The 18,208-nt window shown below is 56.3% G+C and overlaps 2 protein-coding genes across 3 annotated transcripts in view; one reads left to right on the top strand and one right to left on the bottom strand.

The window, feature by feature from the left end:
• Positions 1–6: 6 nt before the first annotated feature.
• On the bottom strand, positions 7–2,587 carry FIGLA (folliculogenesis specific bHLH transcription factor). The gene is made up of 4 exons (XM_057402595.1): positions 2,366–2,587; positions 916–1,068; positions 398–523; positions 7–138 (listed from the first exon to the last, which is right to left on the bottom strand). The coding sequence occupies exons 1-4, from the start codon at positions 2,585–2,587 to the stop codon at positions 115–117; spliced, it is 525 nt and encodes a 174-aa protein (XP_057258578.1). The 3' UTR covers positions 7–114.
• A 6,814-nt stretch (positions 2,588–9,401) lies between these two features.
• Positions 9,402–18,208, top strand: part of HK2 (hexokinase 2) — a 32,621-nt gene continuing 23,814 nt past the window's right edge. Inside the window, exon 1 of one of the 2 annotated variants that reach the window (XM_057402542.1) lies at positions 9,402–9,510. In XM_057402542.1, coding sequence (XP_057258525.1) covers positions 9,412–9,510 — 99 coding nt within the window. In that variant the 5' untranslated portion in view covers positions 9,402–9,411. Of the gene's footprint in view, positions 9,511–16,117; positions 16,191–18,208 lie in introns of those variants that run through there. The other variant, XM_057402543.1, reaches the window with a different exon arrangement.

Below are 18,208 nucleotides of genomic sequence, written 5' to 3'. Positions count from 1 at the left end.
CCCCCGTGTTGGGGATAGGCAGGTTGAGGGGCAGTGTAATGGGATGTGGGGCTGGATCCGGCCGTGGGACAGGAGGCAGCCCCCAAAGGAAGTGCTGGAGCATCAAACTTGGTGTCACACCAGGTCCCCCGTGGGTCTCTGCTGGAGATTCCAGGGTTTTTTTTAGGGATTGGCTGGTAAAACCTTCAAAAACAAGCCCCCAAAATGCAAGGTTTTGCTCATTTTGGGGCATAAATATCTGCATGTACATAGATATAATGTGTTGGTATAAATCAGAGGCTCCCCAAAGCCTGAGCTCTGGGGTGGGAGCTCCCTGCAAGGCTCATGGGTGTCCCCATCTTGTCCCCCCTCTTGGGTGCACCCAACCCCATCCCTCCAACCCTGACCCCCAACTCACCAGCTCCCCACTCTCCCGTAGCAGCCCAGGGTTGGGGGGCAGCACAGGGGCAACCCATGGATACAGGGGGACAGTGCCAGGCCTGGTCCCAGCGGCATCACCCAGATCCTGATTGGCATCAGCATCCTGTTGGTATGAGAAGGGGGGAGAAAACACTGAAATTGGGGTGCTGTGCCCCCCCCATCCTTCTGCCATCCAGGGGGACATTGACATGCTTGAGGGGTGCCCAATGCCAACAGGACCAAGGGCAAGGATTGCCCCTTGGTTGGAGCAACCCCAGGTGCAGGTTGGGCAGAGAAGTGATGCAGAGCAGCCTGAGGACAAAGAATTGGGGGTGTCAGTCAATGAGAACCCCCCCATGTGCGGGGCTGCACCCCCAGAGCATCTTCCAGGGCCTGAAGGGGGCTACAAGGATGCTGGGGAGGGGACTCTTCATCAGGGACTGTAGGGATAGGACAAGGGGTGATGGGTTCAGACTGAAACAGGGGAGGTTGATGTTGGGGTGACCCCCCCTTTACCTTGAGCCCCCCCGTTTCCTCCAGCACCAGCCGCAGCAGCCGGATGTACTCGGTGGCTGCCTTTAGGGTGTCCACTTTGCTGGGCTTGTGGTCACGGGGGACCAGGGGCACCAAGGCCTTGAGCCTGGAGAAGCCGCTGTTGATGTTCTTGATCTGCAAGGGGGGGGATAAAGAGAGGGAAAACCCATTGGGGTGCGTGGGGGGGGACCCCAAGGGTGAACTGGGCACCATGGGGTTAAACTGGGACCCTTTAGAATTAAGGTAGGGACCCCAGAATTAAGCCATGTGCTCCTAGGGTTAAATTGGGCACCCCTAGAATTAAGCCATGTGCTGCTAGGATTAAACTGGGGCCCCCCAAATTAAACCATGTGCTCCTAAGATTAAGATGGGCACCCCCAGAATTAAGCCATGTGCTGCTAGGATTAAACTGGGCACCTTCAGGATTGAATTGGGCCCCCCAAGATTAACCCAGGCCTTCCTATGGTGAATCTGTGTATCCCAGGATGAAACCACCACCCCCCTAAAATGAAGCCAGGTCCTCCTAGGACTAAACCAGCCTCTACTCAGGATTAAACTGGGCACCCCGAGATAGAACCAGGCCCCCCTAGGATCAAACCAGCTCCTTCCCAATTTAAACCAGGTCCTTTTAGGGTTAACCTGGACCCCCATGATTAAACCAGGTTCTGTTAGGATCAAGCCATCTCCAACCCAACTTGAGCCAGAAGCTTCTAGGATGATACCTGTCCCTCCATAGGATTAAACTGGGCTCTATGAGGGTTAAACTGGGTCCTCCAAGATCAAATCAGCCCCCCCCATTAACACAGACCCTCTTAGGGTCACACCAGGCCCCCCAGAATTAAGCCAGGTCCTCCTAGGATTAAGCCCAGTCCCTCAGGATTAAACTGGGCTCTGTAAGGGTTAAACTGGAACCCCCAGGATTAAACCAGGACCCCCCCCAAAACTAACCCAGAGCTTCCCAAGGTTAAACCTGGCCTCCCATAGGATTAAACTGGGATCTAACCAGGCCCTAAGGATTAAACCAGGTCCCTTTAGGTTGAAAATATATGAAACCCCCCATATTATAGAAAAAACATATTAATAATATAATGTATTAATATAGTAACATGATATTATTAAGTAATATATTAAGATATTAATATGATAATGTTATATTGAATCGATGTTAAAAATTAATATATTCGAATTATTAATAGAATATTAGTATAATAATAAATATTATATTTAATATAATAATACTGTATTAAATATAATAAACATTAAATATATAAGTTATATAACCCCCCATATTAAACCAGACCCCCCCAAAGACTTCCCCCTATTCACGACCCCAGCAGAAGCCTAATGCCGACGGCCCAAGCACCCAGCGGTGCCCCGGGTGCCCCCCCCCATCATCCCCCCCACAAGTGTGGGGCCGGGGCTCCCCCCTCACCCTCTGCCGCTCCTTGGCATTGGCCAACTGCCTCCGCTCCAGCGCATCCCCGGCCCCCCCGGCCGGCTCGTACCCCCCGGCCGGCCCCTTCCGCAGGCGGGCGATGGAGGCAGCGCAGGGCAAGGGGCCGTGGAGCTCCCTCAGCACCCGCTCCAGCACCTCCGGGGCCGGGGTGGGCAGCAGCAGCGCCCCCCGTGCCGGCTGCGCCCCGGCTCCTTCCATAGCCGCGGATGGAGCAGAGCCGGGGTTAGGGGTTTATATAGGTTTCTATAGGGGCCCTTAAGTACTCAATGAGCCGCAGGTGGGGCTCGTTGGGGTCTAATGGGCAGGACTGGGTGTGCCTCAGTTTCCCCTCTCAGTGGGCACAAAGGCTTGGTCATGGAATGGTTTGGGTTCAAAAGGAGCTTTCCAAGCCCTAAAAGGGACCTAAAACAGGCCCAGGAGTATAAATGGGAACCCTACAGGGACAAGGCTTGATGCGATGGGGATGGGCAGCTGGCATCGCCCCATAGGGACAAACAGGGCTTGGGATGAGGGTTCTTGTGCCCCTAAGAATATGTGGGACTCAGTGGGCACAAAGACTTGGTCATGGAATGGTTTGGGTTCAAATGGAGCTTTCCAAGCCCTAAAAGGGACCTAAAACAGGCCCAGGAGTATAAAGGGGAGACAAATAGGGACAAGGCTTGATGCGATGGGCACGGGCAGCTGGCATCGCCCCATAGGGACAAACAGGGGATGGGCTGGGGGGGGGGGTTGTGCCCCTAAGAACGTGTGGGACTCAGTGGCCACAAAGGCTTGGTCATGGAATGGTTTGGATTCAAACGGAGCTTTCCAAGCCCTAAAAGGGACCTAAAACAGGCCCAGGAGTATAAATGGGAACCCTACAGGGACAAGGCTTGATGCGATGGGGATGGGCAGCTGGCATCGCCCCATAGGGACAAACAGAGGTTGGGATGAGGGTTCTTGTGCCCCTAAGAACATGTGGGACTCAGTGGGCACAAAGGCTTGGTCATGGAATGGTTTGGGTTCAAACGGAGCTTTCCAAGCCCTAAAAGGGACCTAAAACAGGCCCAGGAGTATAAATGGGAACGCTACAGGGACAAGGCTTGATGCGATGGGGATGGGCAGCTGGCATTGCCCCATAGGGACAAACAGGGCTTGGGATGAGTGTTCTTGTGTCCCTAAGAACGTGTGGGACTCAGTGGGCACAAAGGCTTGGTCATGGAATGGTTTGGGTTCAAATGGAGCTTTCCAAGCCCTAAAAGGGACCTAAAACAGGCCCAGGAGTATAAAGGGGAGACAAATAGGGACAAGGCTTGATGCGATGGGGATGGGCAGCTGGCATTGCCCCATAGGGACGAACAGGGGATGGGCTGGGGGCGGTTTTGTGTCCCTAAGAACGTGTGGGACTCAGTGGCCACAAAGGCTTGGTCATGGAATGGTTTGGATTCAAACGGAGCTTTCCAAGCCCTAAAAGGGACCTAAAACAGGCCCAGGAGTATAAATGGGAACCCTACAGGGACAAGGCTTGATGCGATGGGGATGGGCAGCTGGCATCGCCCCATAGGGACAAACAGGGCTTGGGATGAGGGTTCTTGTGCCCCTAAGAACGTGTGGGACTCAGTGGGCACAAAGACTTGGTCATGGGATGGTTTGGGTTCAAATGGAGCTTTCCAAGCCCTAAAAGGGACCTAAAACAGGCCCAGGAGTATAAATGGGAACGCTACAGGGACAAGGCTTGATGTGATGGGGATGGGCAGCTGGCATTGCCCCATAGGGACAAACAGGGGATGGGCTGGGGGTGTTTTGTGTCCCTAAGAACGTGGGAATGCGCTTTGGGATGGGGAAAAGGGAGCGATGAGGGCTCAGGAGCGGCGAGGGCTGTTTCGGTAGGTGGCACTGTTGGTCCTCGCGATGCTGGAACCCAAAGGGCGGCTGGAAAAAGGGGCAAATTCCCCTTTTCCCATCAAAACTGAGGCCCTCGGTGACGCTGGGTCGGTCACTGGGGGGGGATCCTCAACCCAAGGCTTTCATTGGGGTGTTTTCCCCCTCCCCATCCTCCTTTCCCGTGTTTTCATAGGAAAAAAGCCCCCCCAAAGTGCCTCACCCCACTTTACCCACTGAGTCCTGGGCTGCCCTATGGGGTGCATTGAGGGACATGGAATTGGTCCCCATGCAGCGCTGTGGCCGCTGGGCCTCAGTTTCCCCAAACCTGAACGGGCTGAAAAGCATTCCCAGATCCTGGCAAACTGCGAAAACCCCCACAAATGAGCCCAAAATGAGCCTGGGAGATGCCCGGAAGGAAATGAGCTTTCATTAGACCTCGGAAATCCCAATTTTCCCCTCTTTAATGCTCCATAATGAGCTTCCCTGTCCCGCAGCCAGATCGGGATAATCCCATTATTACTGCCCTCATCGGAGGAGTGCATTAATCCGAGGGGAGGTGGGTTTAGAACCACCCCAAAACCAAAGGTGGAAGTATCCAAGGGGGAATTTGGGCTGCAAAATTCCCACCTCCCAGCAGCCGGGATGTGCTCCTTGCCCCTTGTTTTATAGCTGGGAAAACTGGGTGTTTGTAGATGACAACTCAAAGGGAAAATGGGAAGCATGGAAGAGGGTGATGAGGGGTTTGGGGGATGCTTGTGCAACCGGGATTGGCAGGAATCTCACCCCACTGGGAAGCCAGAAGGCCTGGGGGCAGCATCATTAGGGGTTGGGGTTATTAGGGATTGTACTTATTAGGGGTCATGGTTATTAGGGGTCACACTCATTAGGGGCTATGGCTATGGTCAGGGTTATTAGGGATTGGGGTTATTAAAGGCCATGTCTTTTGGGGGGGGCAAGGTTATTAGGGGTCAGGGTTATTGGGTTATTAGGTTATTAGGGAGTATGTTTATGGGGTCCCAGTTATTAGGGGTCATGGCTATTAGGGACCCTGTTCTTGGGGTCCCAGTTATTAGTTGTCATGGTTATTAGGGACCATGGTTCTGGGGGTCCCATTTATTAGGGATCATGGCTATTAAGACCAAGATTTTGGGGATCCCATTTATTAGGGGTCATGGTTATTATGACCATGGTTTTAGGGGTCCCAGTTATTAGGGGTTGTGGTTATTAGGACCATGGTTTTAGGGGTCCCAGTTATTAGGGGTTGTGGTTATTAGGACCATGGTTTTAGGGGTCCCAGTTATTAGGGGTTGTGGTTATTAGGGACCATGGTTTTGAGGGTCCCTGTTATTAGGAGTCATTGGTATTAGGGACCATGGTTCTGGGGGTCCCAGTTATTAGGGGTTGTGGTTATTAGGGACCATGGTTTTGAGGGTCCCTGTTATTAGGAGTCACTGGTATTAGGGACCACGGTTCTGGGGGTCCCAGTTATTAGGGGTTGTGGTTATTAGGACCATGGTTTTGGGGATCGTAGTTATTCGGAGTCATTGGTATTAGGGACCATGGTTTTGGGGGTCCAGTTATTAGGGGTCATGGCTATTATGACCATTGTTCTGGGGGGATCTTGTCTTTTAGGGGTCGCAGTTGTTATGAGGGGCCATGGTTTATTCCAGGTCTCAGCTCTTGGGGCTCTGATTGATCAGCCCCTGCTCCCATGTGCAGCAGATGAGGATGCTCTGAAGCCAACCAGGGTTCATTTTCATTTCCCCTCCCCTATTTCTGCTGCTGCTGGGCTGGGACACAGCTCCCTAAATAGAGCAGCAGCCTCCTGGAGCCAGCGTGAGCCAGGGAAAGCAGAAGTGAAAGGAGTCGCCCCATCCAACCCATGCTTTGGGTATCTGATGACTTTTAGGGGATTCATCCCAATGTCCCCCTCACCGTGGTCAATGGTGCTTGGGGAAGCACCCAGGCTTGAGTTCCTAGAAAACAGCAGCCTGGGGATGCTTAAGGCTGTGGCTGTTTCCCAGCTCTTTAGGTCCAGTTATCCCTTTCATTTTCCCCGCTCCGAAACGAGATCCGGGTTTGGATCCCAAACCCCTGGCACCGGTTGCTGTCACCAGGATGCCCCCAGAAGCTCCATCCCATTGGCTTCGCCCCATCCCACCCAGCTGGCAGCGCCTGTGCTCCTTTGGGATGTGACGTTTGCTGTTATCATGAGACTGGAAAAATTCCCTGGTGGTTTCTGGTTACCGGAGCCAGGGAGGTCAGGGAAGAGGGATGGATCCTGGCATGGGGCTGAGGTTAACATGTGATTAAGCCCAATCTTTGCTGGCTCAGCCCCAGGCGTCGCGGATGCAGCCGGTCCCTGCCGGAGCTGCCGGCCTCGTGCCGGCTCCGTGATGTGCTGCTGCCTGGCTCCCGGCCATCCATGGGGAGAGCCTTAGAAAGCCCTTGGAGCGGCTTGAGGGAGCGGTGGCTTCACCTCTGGCTGCGGCAGAGCAAGGGCAGGGGTTGCAGCTCTCCCTCCTCCTCCGATTGCTGGCATAGAATCATGGAATCAGGTTGGAAAAGAGCTTTAAGCTCATCAAGTCCAAGCATTCCCAAGCGCTGCCATCACTAACCCATGGCACTCAGGGCCTCATAGACGTGGTGTGTGATCACTTCCAGGGACAGTCATTCCACCACTGTTCCAACGTGTCCCAAGACACCCTCTCTCCAAGAGGAATGCACCCAGGCATTGTTTGAGGCTGGCATCCCTCACTGGGCTGCACTGATCCCATTCTCCGGGCTGGACCGCGCATCCCACTTCCAATGGGTTCCCAGCACAGGGAAATGCCATACAACCAGCGAGGCGTCCTTAAGAGCTTTTATCCCACTATTAAAGCCATAAAACCACCTCTTCACCGGCCACCAGGGGGTATCCCATGGGGAATCACCTGCTCCCATCCCAGCCGGCTGTTTCTCCATCGCCTCTTTATAAAGCCGCGTTGGGAACGGTCCCCGGCCACCCACTGAGGTCCCCAAGGGGGGGTCCCTCACTGGAAAGGGCAGGTCTTGCCCTTGCCATGTGCTGAATTATACATGAGGCAGGGGGGGACAATGACGGGGTTTATCCGGTGCCCGCTGCAAGGAGGATTTTGGGAGGCTGGGAATGGCTGAGGGTGGGGATCAGCATCCCATTGACCCCACGATGGTGGGAGATGGAGCAAGCCTGGCTTGGCTCCGCATCCATTCCAGTTAAAGCACTGATGTGGGGACACGCAGCGATGCCCCTGACCCCCATCTCCCCAGCGCATCTCCCATCGCCCAGCGCTTGTGGGTCCCTTTCTTCTCCCTATCCTGGAGATTCCCAGCACGGACGTGCCAGGAGAGGGATGGCAAAGCCGCCGGCGCCAAGGGCCCTGTGACATTTCCTGCAGCAATAGGAGCAGGGACAGAACAAAGGTGGCTCTGTCCTTCCCGGCTCGGAGAAGCCAACGGAGGGAGGATCCCGGCCTGGAGCGGGCAGAGCTCTCCCTGTGCAGCAAAGGGATTTGGGGAGATGAAAGGGATCTTTGGGGAGATTAAAGGGGAGGTTTTGGAGATAAAAGAAGTTTCTGTCGGCTGAAGGTGCTGCCAAACGCATGGTGGGAGCGGAGCGGCTCCTGGCTCCATCGGAGGCTGGATTGTCCTGGGCTGTCCCTGTCAGCCGTGGGATAGGGGTGAGATGGGGACAGGGATAGGGATGGGGCTGGGAAAGGGATGGGGATGGGATAAGGGTGGGATGGGATGAGGATGAGACTAGGACGGGGACCAAGACAGAGGTGGTGGCAAGGATGGGGATGAGGAAAGGGACAAGGATTTGATGGGGATGGGAATGGGATTGGGACAAGGACCAGGACTGGGCTATGGGTGGAGTAAGGGATAGGGACAGGGAGGAGAATGGGATTGAGACAGGGATGGGGGTGGGAGGGGGATGGGGATGGGAATGGGACTGGGACAAGGACCAGGGTGCAGACAGGGATGGGATGGGATGGGAATGAAGATAAGTCTGAGACAGGGAGCAGGATGAGGATAGGGATGGGATGGGGTCAGGGATGGGGTAGGGAGCAGGATGAGGACAGGGAGCAGGATGAGGATAGGGATGGGACAGGGAGCAGGATGGGGACAGAGCTGAAGCTGGGGCTCTCCCTTTGCGAAGGGAAGGTGCTGAACCCAGAGGCCAGACTGCGATTTAGGGCTGGGTTGAACCTTCAGCACATGCAGGAGGTGCCCAAGCCCTGGGTGGGGGGGATGCTGCTGCCCCCTAACCCAATCCCTGTCCCTTCTCTCGAGCCCCATCACGGCCCAGCCACCTGCCATAGGGCACCGTGGGGCTGCAGCTCTGCCCCCCCTCCTTCCCCATAGCTCTCCTGCCCTGCCTGCCCCAGATAAGGGCTCAGGGGCTCCGTGCCAGCGCTCCGGCCCCGCCAGCCGGATAATCTGCCCTGGACACAAGGAATAAGTGCATCAGCCTTAAACCTCTTTGCTGGGCAGTGAGGAGAGGGCCCTCGCATGCCCATGGGCACACAGGGGCAAAGCCATGGGGCTCCCCGCTCCCACTGCAGCTCTTCCCCATAGGTTTTACCCCCCATTAGGGTGTTTGGGGGTTCTAAAGGGCTCCCGAAGCTCTGTATAAGCAGAGGAGCCACCTCTGTATAAGCAGATCCCAGTTAAGCCGGGTAAGAGCCATGTGTGCAGCCACATGTTCCTGCCTCATGCACACATGCAGCACGTGCACACGCATGCTATCTACCCGTGTGCATTACCAGGGGTGGGGATGCACAAGCACAGCTTGGAGCTCCCGAGCATCCCTTTGCAAACACATCCATCCCAGTGGTGATTTCCTCATTTATTTCCCAAGCCTAGGAAAAAGGAGAGGGGATTCATCACTAAAACTGCCTGCACACTGTGGGGGTCACCCTGGTCCGGTGGCTGTTGCTTGCCATGCAAAGGGATGCTCCATGAGGGGTGATGGTGACACTGTGTAATGTGGGTACCCAGCCCCATCGGCATCACACCCCAGGCAGCTCCGTTGCGCTCATCCCACAGCTCTGGGATTACATGGGTGCTGTTAAAATCCCATACTTATCCCCAGAGCCCAGCCAATGGCAGGCAGGGACCTTCCTCCGCAGGGATCAGAGATGATAAAACTCTCCCAGTCCCAGCAAACCATCTCGGATGCTCCAAGGATGATGCCCGAGCACGCAGCAGACGGCATGGATGGCAAGAGCTTCACCCAGGTAAGGGGATCTTCTCCCTGGATTTGGGATTTTGGGGTGGTTTTACTCCTTCTATCTGGCTGTGGAGCATGAAGGGATGTGAGGCCAGTTCATCCTGCTGCCACTCATCGGAAGGGGAGTAATTGTGGGGAGCGGGATAACGGGATGGCTGCATGGAATAATTCATGGAAGGGTGTTGGAGAGCTGTTTCCCAATTCTCTGGCCCTGACTGATGTTGAAGCAAGGCAGGATGTAATATTGGGGGTGGTTTCCTGCTTTGGGATGTGGTCCTCCCTGCAGGGAGGGATGCGAGATGCTGCTTGTGAGCAATGGTCCAGGGGAGAGCCCGGTTCTGCTCCTGCATCCTGGGGAGAGCTGGCCATGATCCGGGTTAGGAATTGCTCTGGGTTTGAGGGGTCAGTGGGGTGTTAATCCCACCATTAGTGCTTAGGATGGGCTTTTGGAACGGGCAGGAGGTGAGTGCCCAAACCAACCTGGGTTTTAAGAGCCGCATCCAAACACCAAGGATGAGCGGGGAGGCGCATCCATGCGCACATGGATTTGCCATGGTGACACGGACGCTGCTCCACCGCCTTCCCCTGAGCCTCCAACCTGCTCCAGGCTGCTGCTTCCAGCATCCCGACAGAGCCAGAGACTTCCCACATTCCCACCTTATGCAAGCCAGGGCTTGGGGACTGACCCCGTGCCAAGCCTGGGCTGGATGCGGCCATGGCGCAGGGTTATTGTGGGGTAATGGCAGCGTTATCCCATTGCCATCATGCTCCAGGATGGGATCCCTGAGATCCAGCTCTGGGAATCTGCTGCAGCAGCAGGAAAACCAGGGGACACTTGGAAGCATAGGATCAACTCGGTTGGGAAAGACCTTTAAGATCATCCCTTTAAACACCCAAACTCCTTGGATCAGAAACAGAAACAGCATCCACATGGACCATAGACCCCCTGGGCTTGCTCCCACCCATTGATCCATGAGGAAGCACCAGGGATCCCATGGAGCAGGTGAAGGAAAAGCCCTTGGCACTGAGCACCTCCCTGCCTGCTGCTGCTCGCCCTCATGCCCCAGCTCCGGGTGCTGGCCCTGGGGACGTGCGCTCGCCCCACACCAGGGATGTGGCTGTGACCCAGCTCTGCCCCTTTGGGAAAGCGCCTTGGGGATGCTGGAGAAACCTCCTCCTTCCGCTGGGATTGGGAAAGTGCCACTCGCGGGACTTACTCATCCCGGGATGGATGCTGTGACTCAGGGTCCTGTGCCCTCACAGCGACTTTTGACCTCCCAGCTCTGTCAGGCTTGTGTGGTGCCCAGCACAGCCCTCACCAGCACCAGGACCCCCTTTGGGATGTGGGGTGGTCATAGAATCATGGACTAGTTAGGGTTGGAAAGGACCTTAAGATCATCCAGTTACAACCCCCCTTCCATGGGCATGGGGACACCTCACTTTGCCTATGATAGCTTTAAGGGACTGTGTCCTTCCTCCCCATCCCCTTCCAGGCCGTGGGGACCCTGCTGGGATGCTGGGGATGGTGCAGCTCATGATGAGCTCAGGGCTCAGATGTCTTCTGTTCCTGCTGCATCGCAGCGCTGCCCCAAGGCTGGTCCCATGAGGAGTCAGATGTCACCTTGGATCAGGAGACGTTTGATGGAGCTGGCAGCAGGACAAGACAAGGGCTTAGGGCTGGCATGAGGGAGGTCAGGGCAGGCAATGGACAGCAAACGTCCCTGTCACGTTGCAGGAATTCAGCAGGAGGTGGAGGGGAAAGCAGCAGCAGGAGCTCAGTGTGAATGGGGGCAGGCTGGATGGGTAGGGAGGCATTCCCAGGGCTTGGAAAGGTGATGCTCCAGAGGTTGAGGATGACCACCACCAGTGCAGGGGGAGCATCACCACATCCAGTGCACATCACACCGCTGGGTACCACTTCCCAGCCAAAGCCAGGCTGGTTTCCTCCTGTCCTGCCTGGTGGCCCCATGGCTTGGAGAGGAGCGAGGGAAGAGCAGGAGCAGCACGCCCGAAGCATGTGAGGGAGCTAAAATTAGGCAGGTACATCTGATCTGATCTAATCTCCCCTTTTCTGGCCGTATGACAGAGATTACCCTGGTTGTGTGCGGCGGGAGGCATCTGGTTTGCTGGTCCCTGCTTGATCTATAAGGAGTTCCTCTGGCTGTTTTAGGGAGCGCTGGATGCTCAGGGGAGGATGGACTTGGGATGCAGATGGATGTTGTGGGATGGATGGCTTGGGAGTCAACCCCAAGGTTATAAGCATCATAGAATCATGGAACCCAGCCTGGTTTGGGTTGGAAGGGAGCTTAAAGCTCACCCAGCTCCAACCCCTGCCATGGGCAGGGACCCCTTCCACTGGAGCAGCTTGCTCCAAGCCCCTGTGTCCAACCTGGCCTTGAGCACTGCCAGGGATGGGGCAGCCACAGCTTCTCTGGGCACCCTGTGCCAGTGCCTCAGCACCCTCACATAAATCACTTCTTCCTTATCTCCAACCTGAACATCCCCTGTTTCAGTCTGAACCCATCACCCCTTGTCCTATCCCTACAGTCCCTAATGAAGAGCCCCTTCCCAGCATCCTTGTAGCCCCCTTCACACACTGGAAGCTGCTCTGAGCTCTCCACGCAGCTTTTCTTCTCCAGCCCCAATGTTCTCAGCCTGGCTCCATACGGGAGCTGCTCCAGCCCCTGAGCATCCCCGTGGCCTCCTCTGGACCTGCTCCAACAGCTCCATGTCCTTATGTTGAGCACCGTGCACACAGGGGGGGTCTCATGGGAGCAGAGGGGCAGGATCCCCTCCCTGAGCTGCTGCTCGCGCTCTGGGGGTGCAGCCCAGCACATGGGGGGGTTCCGGGCTGGGTCATGGGGAGCTTCTCCTGGCATCCCCATGGGAGCAGCAGTCGGATGCACAGACACCCCCCCCCCCTCCAGCACACACAAGGAGCATTGCTCCCTTTTCCTTCCACCTTTGCGGATCCCTTTGGGACCGGTGCTGCTCATTCCCTGCCGCGGAGCCGGGGAAAGGCTGTTTCACCCAGCTCAGCCCCAAGGTCACGCGCTCCATCCCACGGCTGCCGGGGGAAGGAAGGGAAAAGCTCTCCGACCGGTTTTCCATTCCCAACCCTGCGCCAGGGCTGGGTCCGGCCCAGTTCAAGGTTTCCGGTGCGTTGGGTGAGCAGGCGAGGTAAATACATGGTCACCGGTGTCACCCTGCTGCCCGTGGGATCGTTTGGGATGGATGTGTGTGTCAAATGAAACGCTGATGGAAACTATGCGGAGCACCGATGGAGCCGTGAGTCACGGGGCAGGTGATCCGAGATGAATTAACGCCTCTCCTGGAGCAGCTCCGAAGATCCCTGCGCTGGGGTTGCTTCCCAACCCCTCCATCCCCATCCCGTGGTTTCCCCATATAAAAAGAGGGGTATTAACCCCTTGTGCACCCTTAATGGCGCTTTGCCTATGGGTCAAGTCGGTGCTCCTTGCGGGTGATGGCATCCGCAGCCCATCCCGGGGCTCCGGGATGCTCCATCCCTGCTCCGGCCGCTGGGCACGGCCCTTCCTTTCAAGCTCCGACGTTGTCATTACCGCAGTCATTGGCCTTGAAAGGATCCCATTAGAGAAATGAGAGCGGGTTGTAACTTCAATGCCTGCAATCAGCCCATTTCCTCCTGCTAAGGAACGCGGCACGAAATGCCGATAGATTCGGACAAGTCCATGCAAAAGCCAGGAAGCAGCTGGGAGGGATGGCCTGGAAACATGCAGATGTTGAGGTTTCTTGCTCGAAAGGCGTTAGGAAACAGGTTATAAAAGCTCATTCTGCAGTCAAAAAGCGCCTCAAACCCATGCACTGAGACCTGCTCCTTGACTAAGGGGTTATCCAGCAAGCACACTGAGCCTTAAGGAATATCCCTCCCTAAATAACCTGGTGTGAACCGAGCTCCCAAACGGGACAGAAGGACCAGACAGACCCCTCATTCTGCGCATACAATCCCTTCCTTCATCCAAGCAGATGGGGAAGGTGGGCAGATGTGCCCGGATATTTTTAGGCTAAATCCTGCTTTAGTTTCATCTTAACCCCTGGGAATTTGGGTATTTAGCAAGGAATAAAAAAGGCAGGAGGAGAGGGGGAATTAAAGAGCATCCTATACGGGGCTCGCGCTAAAACCTGGGACAAACCGGGGCTGGATGGGCCGGGTCCAGCAGGACTGGATCACCCAAGGGAAAGGGAGCCTGGGAATGGGGTTGTCTCGTCTCTGCTTCTCTTCCTCTCCTTTTTGGTTGTTCCCCCCCCCTCCTTTCTTTCTCTTTGAAATGGAGTTTCAATTCCTTGGAAAGAGAATGATGTAAATGACCGCTGAGAGTAGGAACATTGCGAGGTGAAGAGCTGGAAGCTGCTCAGAACTGGTTGGGAAAGCGGGGCAGGGAGCAGGCAGACGGGTTGGGTAAGTCCTGCCCCAGGGCTGCTGGGACCGGCTCTTCTGGGAGCCAGGATCCGGGCAGCAGGAGCTCTTTGGGAGGACCAGGCGGGATTAGGACGTGCCACGGCCCTCGTAGGGCTCCTCCGCTTTGACCCTTCCATTCCCACACCGAGCCGGGATGGAGGAAGGAGGGATCCAACCTTCCCATCCCGGTTTTAATCGGGATAACGCAGGGAGATGATTCCCAAAGCTTCTTGGGGTCAGGATGCAGAGGCCACGCGTTCCTGCACGGAGCAGGGATGGAGGAAGGAGGGATCCAACCTTCCCATCCCAGTTTTGACCTGGGATAACGCAGGGAGATGATTCCCAAAGCTTCTTGGGGTCAGGATGCAGAGGCCACGCGTTCCTGCACGGAGCAGGGATGGAGGAAGGAGGGATCCAACCTTCCCCTCCCGGTTTTAACCGGGATAACGCAGGGAGATGATTCCCAAAGCTTCTTGGGGTCAGGATGCAGAGGCCACGCGTGCTGGCGCAGGGACCGCCAGGGGCTGTGCGCTGATGGATGCGCGCTGACGGGTGCACACGGATGCGCACGTTAAGGCGCATGTGACGGGCCCCGCGTGCATGCAGGCGGCCAGGGCAATGGCGGGTACATGCTACTGACACACGGCAACACGCGTGCACACGTGTGATGCTGTGTGCACACCCCCCCCCCCTTTCAGGGTGTGCGTCCCCCTATCCCCCCACCCAGGCCTTGCAACCATCGCCTGTGCACCCCTCAAGGCATCACCCCTCTGCACCCCAATGTTCTCCCGATGCACGACCGGCCCCTCCCCGGTGCAGAACCCCCACTGCACCCCCAATGAACGCCCCCCAACCCAATGCAAACCCCAGTTCACCCCCAGTTCCCCCAGTGCACCTATAGCTCCCCCAAATGACCTTCTAGTGCACCCCAATGCGCACACCCCCCAGAGCACTCTAATGCACCCCACAGAGTACACCTTCGGTGCACCCCCTATGCACACACCCTTCCAGCCCCACAATGCACCCCCAAAGCACCTTCAGCCTCCCCGTGCACCCCAATGCACCCGCAGTGCACCCCCAATGCATATCTTCCTTGTGCATCCCAATGCACCCCCCAGAGCACCCAATGCAACCCCAATGTGTCCCCAGTGCACCTACAGCATCCCAGGGCACCCAATGCAACCCCAATGTGCCCCGCAGTGTACCTATAGTACCCCAGTGCACCCAATGCAACCCCAATGTGCCCCGCAGTGTACCTACAGCACCCCAGTGCACCCAATGCAACCCCAATGTGTCCCCAGTGTATCTATAGCACCCCAGTGCACCCAATGCAACCCCAATGTGTTCCCAGTGTATCTATAGCACCCCAGTGCACCCAATGCAACCCCAATGTGTCCCCAGTGTATCTATAGCACCCCAGTGCACCAATGCAACCCCAATGTGTTCCCAGTGTATCTATAGCACCCCAGTGCACCCAATGCAACCCCAATGTGTCCCCAGTGTACCTATAGCACCCCAGTGCACCCAATGCAACCCCAATGTGTCCCCAGTGTACCTGTAGCACCCCAGTGCCCTCCCAGTGCACCCAATGCACCCCCAGTGTTCTCACAGCCCCCCATGCATACCCCCCTTGTGTACCCCAATGCCCCCCAGTGTACTCACAGCCCCCCAATGCATACCCCCCTTATGCACCCCAATGTGCCCCCCAGTGCACTCCCAGTCCCTCAGTGCACCCAATGCACCCCCACTGTACCCACAGCTCCCCAGTGCATACCCCCTTGTGTACCCCAATGCCCCCCAGTGTACTCACAGCCCCCCAATGCATACCCCCTTTATGCACCCCAATGTGCCCCCCAGTGCACCCCCAGTCCCTCAGTGCACCCAATGCACCCCCCACTGCACCCACAGCCCCCCAATGCCCACCCCCCGTACCCCCCAAATACCCCCCCGTTCACCCCAATGCCCCCCTCCACCCCCCCTTGCGCTCCCATTCACCCCCATTGCCCCCCCCACGACACCCCCCCCCCCCTTTAGCCCCGCCCCTCTCACACACATCCACACACCCTCGCGGCTCAGCCAATCAGGAGCCGCCCCGCCGCCACGTCACTCGTGGGCCGGGGGGAACCTCCTCAATGAGCCACATTGTCGCGGGAGCCCCGCGGCGCGCGCTGCCCCGCTCCCGCGCCATGATCGCCTCCCAACTCCTCGCGTACTTCTTCACCGAGCTCAACCATGACCAGGCGCAGAAGGTGAGCGGGGAGAGGGAGAAGGGGGGAAATAGGGGGAAAATGGGGGAGGAGAGAGGTAAAAAGGGGAAAAGGAAGGGAAAAGGGGGAAAAAGGGAAAAGAAAGAGGAGAAAAAGGGGAAAAGGAAGAAAAAGGGAAAAAAAGGAGGAAAAAGGGAAAAAAAGGAGAAAAAAGGGAAAAAGGAAAGATGGGAAAATAAAAAGGAAAAGGGGAAAAAGGGAGAAAGGGAAAAAGGAAAAGGAAAAAAGGAGAAAAAAGGGAAAAAAAAGGAGAAAAAAGGGAAAAAAGGAGAAAAAAGGGGCAAAAAAGGGAAAAAAGAAAAAAAAAAGGAAAGAGGGAAAAAGAAAAGGGAAAAGGAGAAAAAGGGGAAAAGGAGAAAAAGGGAAAAAAGAAAAGGAAAAAGGAAAGAGGGAAAAAAGAAAAGGAAAAAGGAGAAGAAATGCCAAATAAAAAGGAAGAAGGGGAAAAGGAAAAAGGAGAAAAAAGGAAAAAGGGAAAAAAGAAAGTAAAAGGAAAAGGGGGGGAAGGAAAAAGGGGAAAAAGAAAAAAAAAAAGGGAAAAAGGTAAACCCCCCCTCCCCCCTCAAAAAAAAAAAGGAAAACTCGAAAAAAAACGGGAAAGGAGTTTAAAAACCAGGAAAAGAGGGAATGTGGGGGGAGCGAGCAGGGGCAGGGGCGGGCGGGAGGCGCCGCTGTGGCCCCCGGGCCCCGGTGCAGCCCTGCCGGGGCCGCCGTGCGGTACGTGCCGGGGCGGGCGGCGGCGGGACCCCGCGTGTCCGGGCGCCCCCCGCGGGCCGGCGGTGCCGAGCAGGGGAGGAGGATGAGGATGGATGGGGGGGGGGGGGGATATGTATCCGTGTGTCCACCCCATTCCCGAGGGATTCGGGACCCCCCGGTCCCGTGTTCCCTATGGGGCAGCCCAGGCTCTGTGCGTGTGGGTCCCCCCATCCCTTGCACTGATGGAGATGGGAAGCATCCCCTTAATGTGTGGTTCCTGAACGCCCTGAGCCTGCTCGGGGACCGCAAATCCCGTTGGGATGCACGGAGCCTTCGCCGCCAACGATTCCAGAGTTCAGGCACTTGGTCTGTGCTCTCCTGTGCCCGGTGGGATGCGGCTGGGCTGCGCTCGACCAGGAACAGTCCTAGGAAAGGAAACAACACTGCAGGAGCGTGTGGAAGCTCAGGCTCCTGCCGGCAGCGTTTGGGGCATCTGAGGATATGTCAGAGGCTGTGCAGTGATTCCTGTTACCGCGGTTGCAGTGTCCGGGTGTGAGATGGTTGGGATGTGCAAATGCACCCTTTAAAAGTGCCCCGAAACCAAACCCGAAATGCATGGAGAGCCCCGGCTCACTGAAACACAACCCCCCCCCCCCCCCCCCCCACGCTGGCCCTTGGCCTGCGTTAAATAGGAAGTAAAACGGGAGAGAACACGGAAAAAAAAGAACCCCAAACAAAGTGCATAGAAATAACTTCCCAATGCAAAGCAATCCGTAAGGAAATACGGGCTCGGCTTCTCCCTCCGCTCGCAAGTGTCCCGGGATTGTGCAACAGCCCAAGCTTCGGGAAGGGGTTGTGTAACCTGGTGGCAGAAATAGGCCAGCGGCTGGGCTCGGGCTCGGGGCAGCTGACGAGTTCCTTATCGGGAGCTGGGAATAAGGGAGAGGGAAGGCTTTGGTTTAGGATAATTCGCCTTCGTTATCCATTGGGAGAAGGGCGTGCGAAGCCTCGGGAACCGGCTTCGTTTTGCTCCGGGCTCCAAAGGCCAAACCGAAAGGGTTGCTGAGATTGTGAGTGTGGGGAGGGAAAAGCTGTGGGAGAGACGGCTCTGCCCTCCACCGCTGGATTTCACTGGGTTATTTATAACCAGATGCCTCTGAATCCTCCTGCGAAGGCAAAGCCGGGGTTGGCCTCCAGCGAGAGCTCGGCTTCGCTCCCGGGAACTGAGGAGAAAGGGGGGAAGCAGATGGGTTTCCGAGCTGGATGCTTCCATAAATGATTCCTGGCTTATAAATCCCCCCCCA

This window comes from Pezoporus wallicus, unplaced genomic scaffold (genome assembly GCF_028554395.1).
Source record: "Pezoporus wallicus isolate ANWC-B61680 ecotype Strahan unplaced genomic scaffold, APGP_CSIRO_Pwel_v1 contig_2348, whole genome shotgun sequence".
Classification (NCBI taxonomy): domain Eukaryota; kingdom Metazoa; phylum Chordata; class Aves; order Psittaciformes; family Psittacidae; genus Pezoporus; species Pezoporus wallicus.
This window is presented reverse-complemented; position numbering and strand designations above follow the sequence as displayed.

What these genes read in the sequence shown, in the direction of transcription:
- FIGLA (XM_057402595.1), bottom strand. Translation starts at nt 2,587, where the DNA reads ATGGAAGGAGCCGGGGCGCAGCCGGCACGGGGGGCGCTGCTGCTGCCC. An exon ending in ATGCCAAGGAGCGGCAGAGG is followed by an intron (nt 1,069 to 2,365) that starts GTGAGGGGGGAG and finishes CCCCCCTTGCAG; the next exon opens with ATCAAGAACATCAACAGCGG. An exon ending in AGGAAACGGGGGGGCTCAAG is followed by an intron (nt 524 to 915) that starts GTAAAGGGGGGG and finishes TCATACCAACAG; the next exon opens with GATGCTGATGCCAATCAGGA.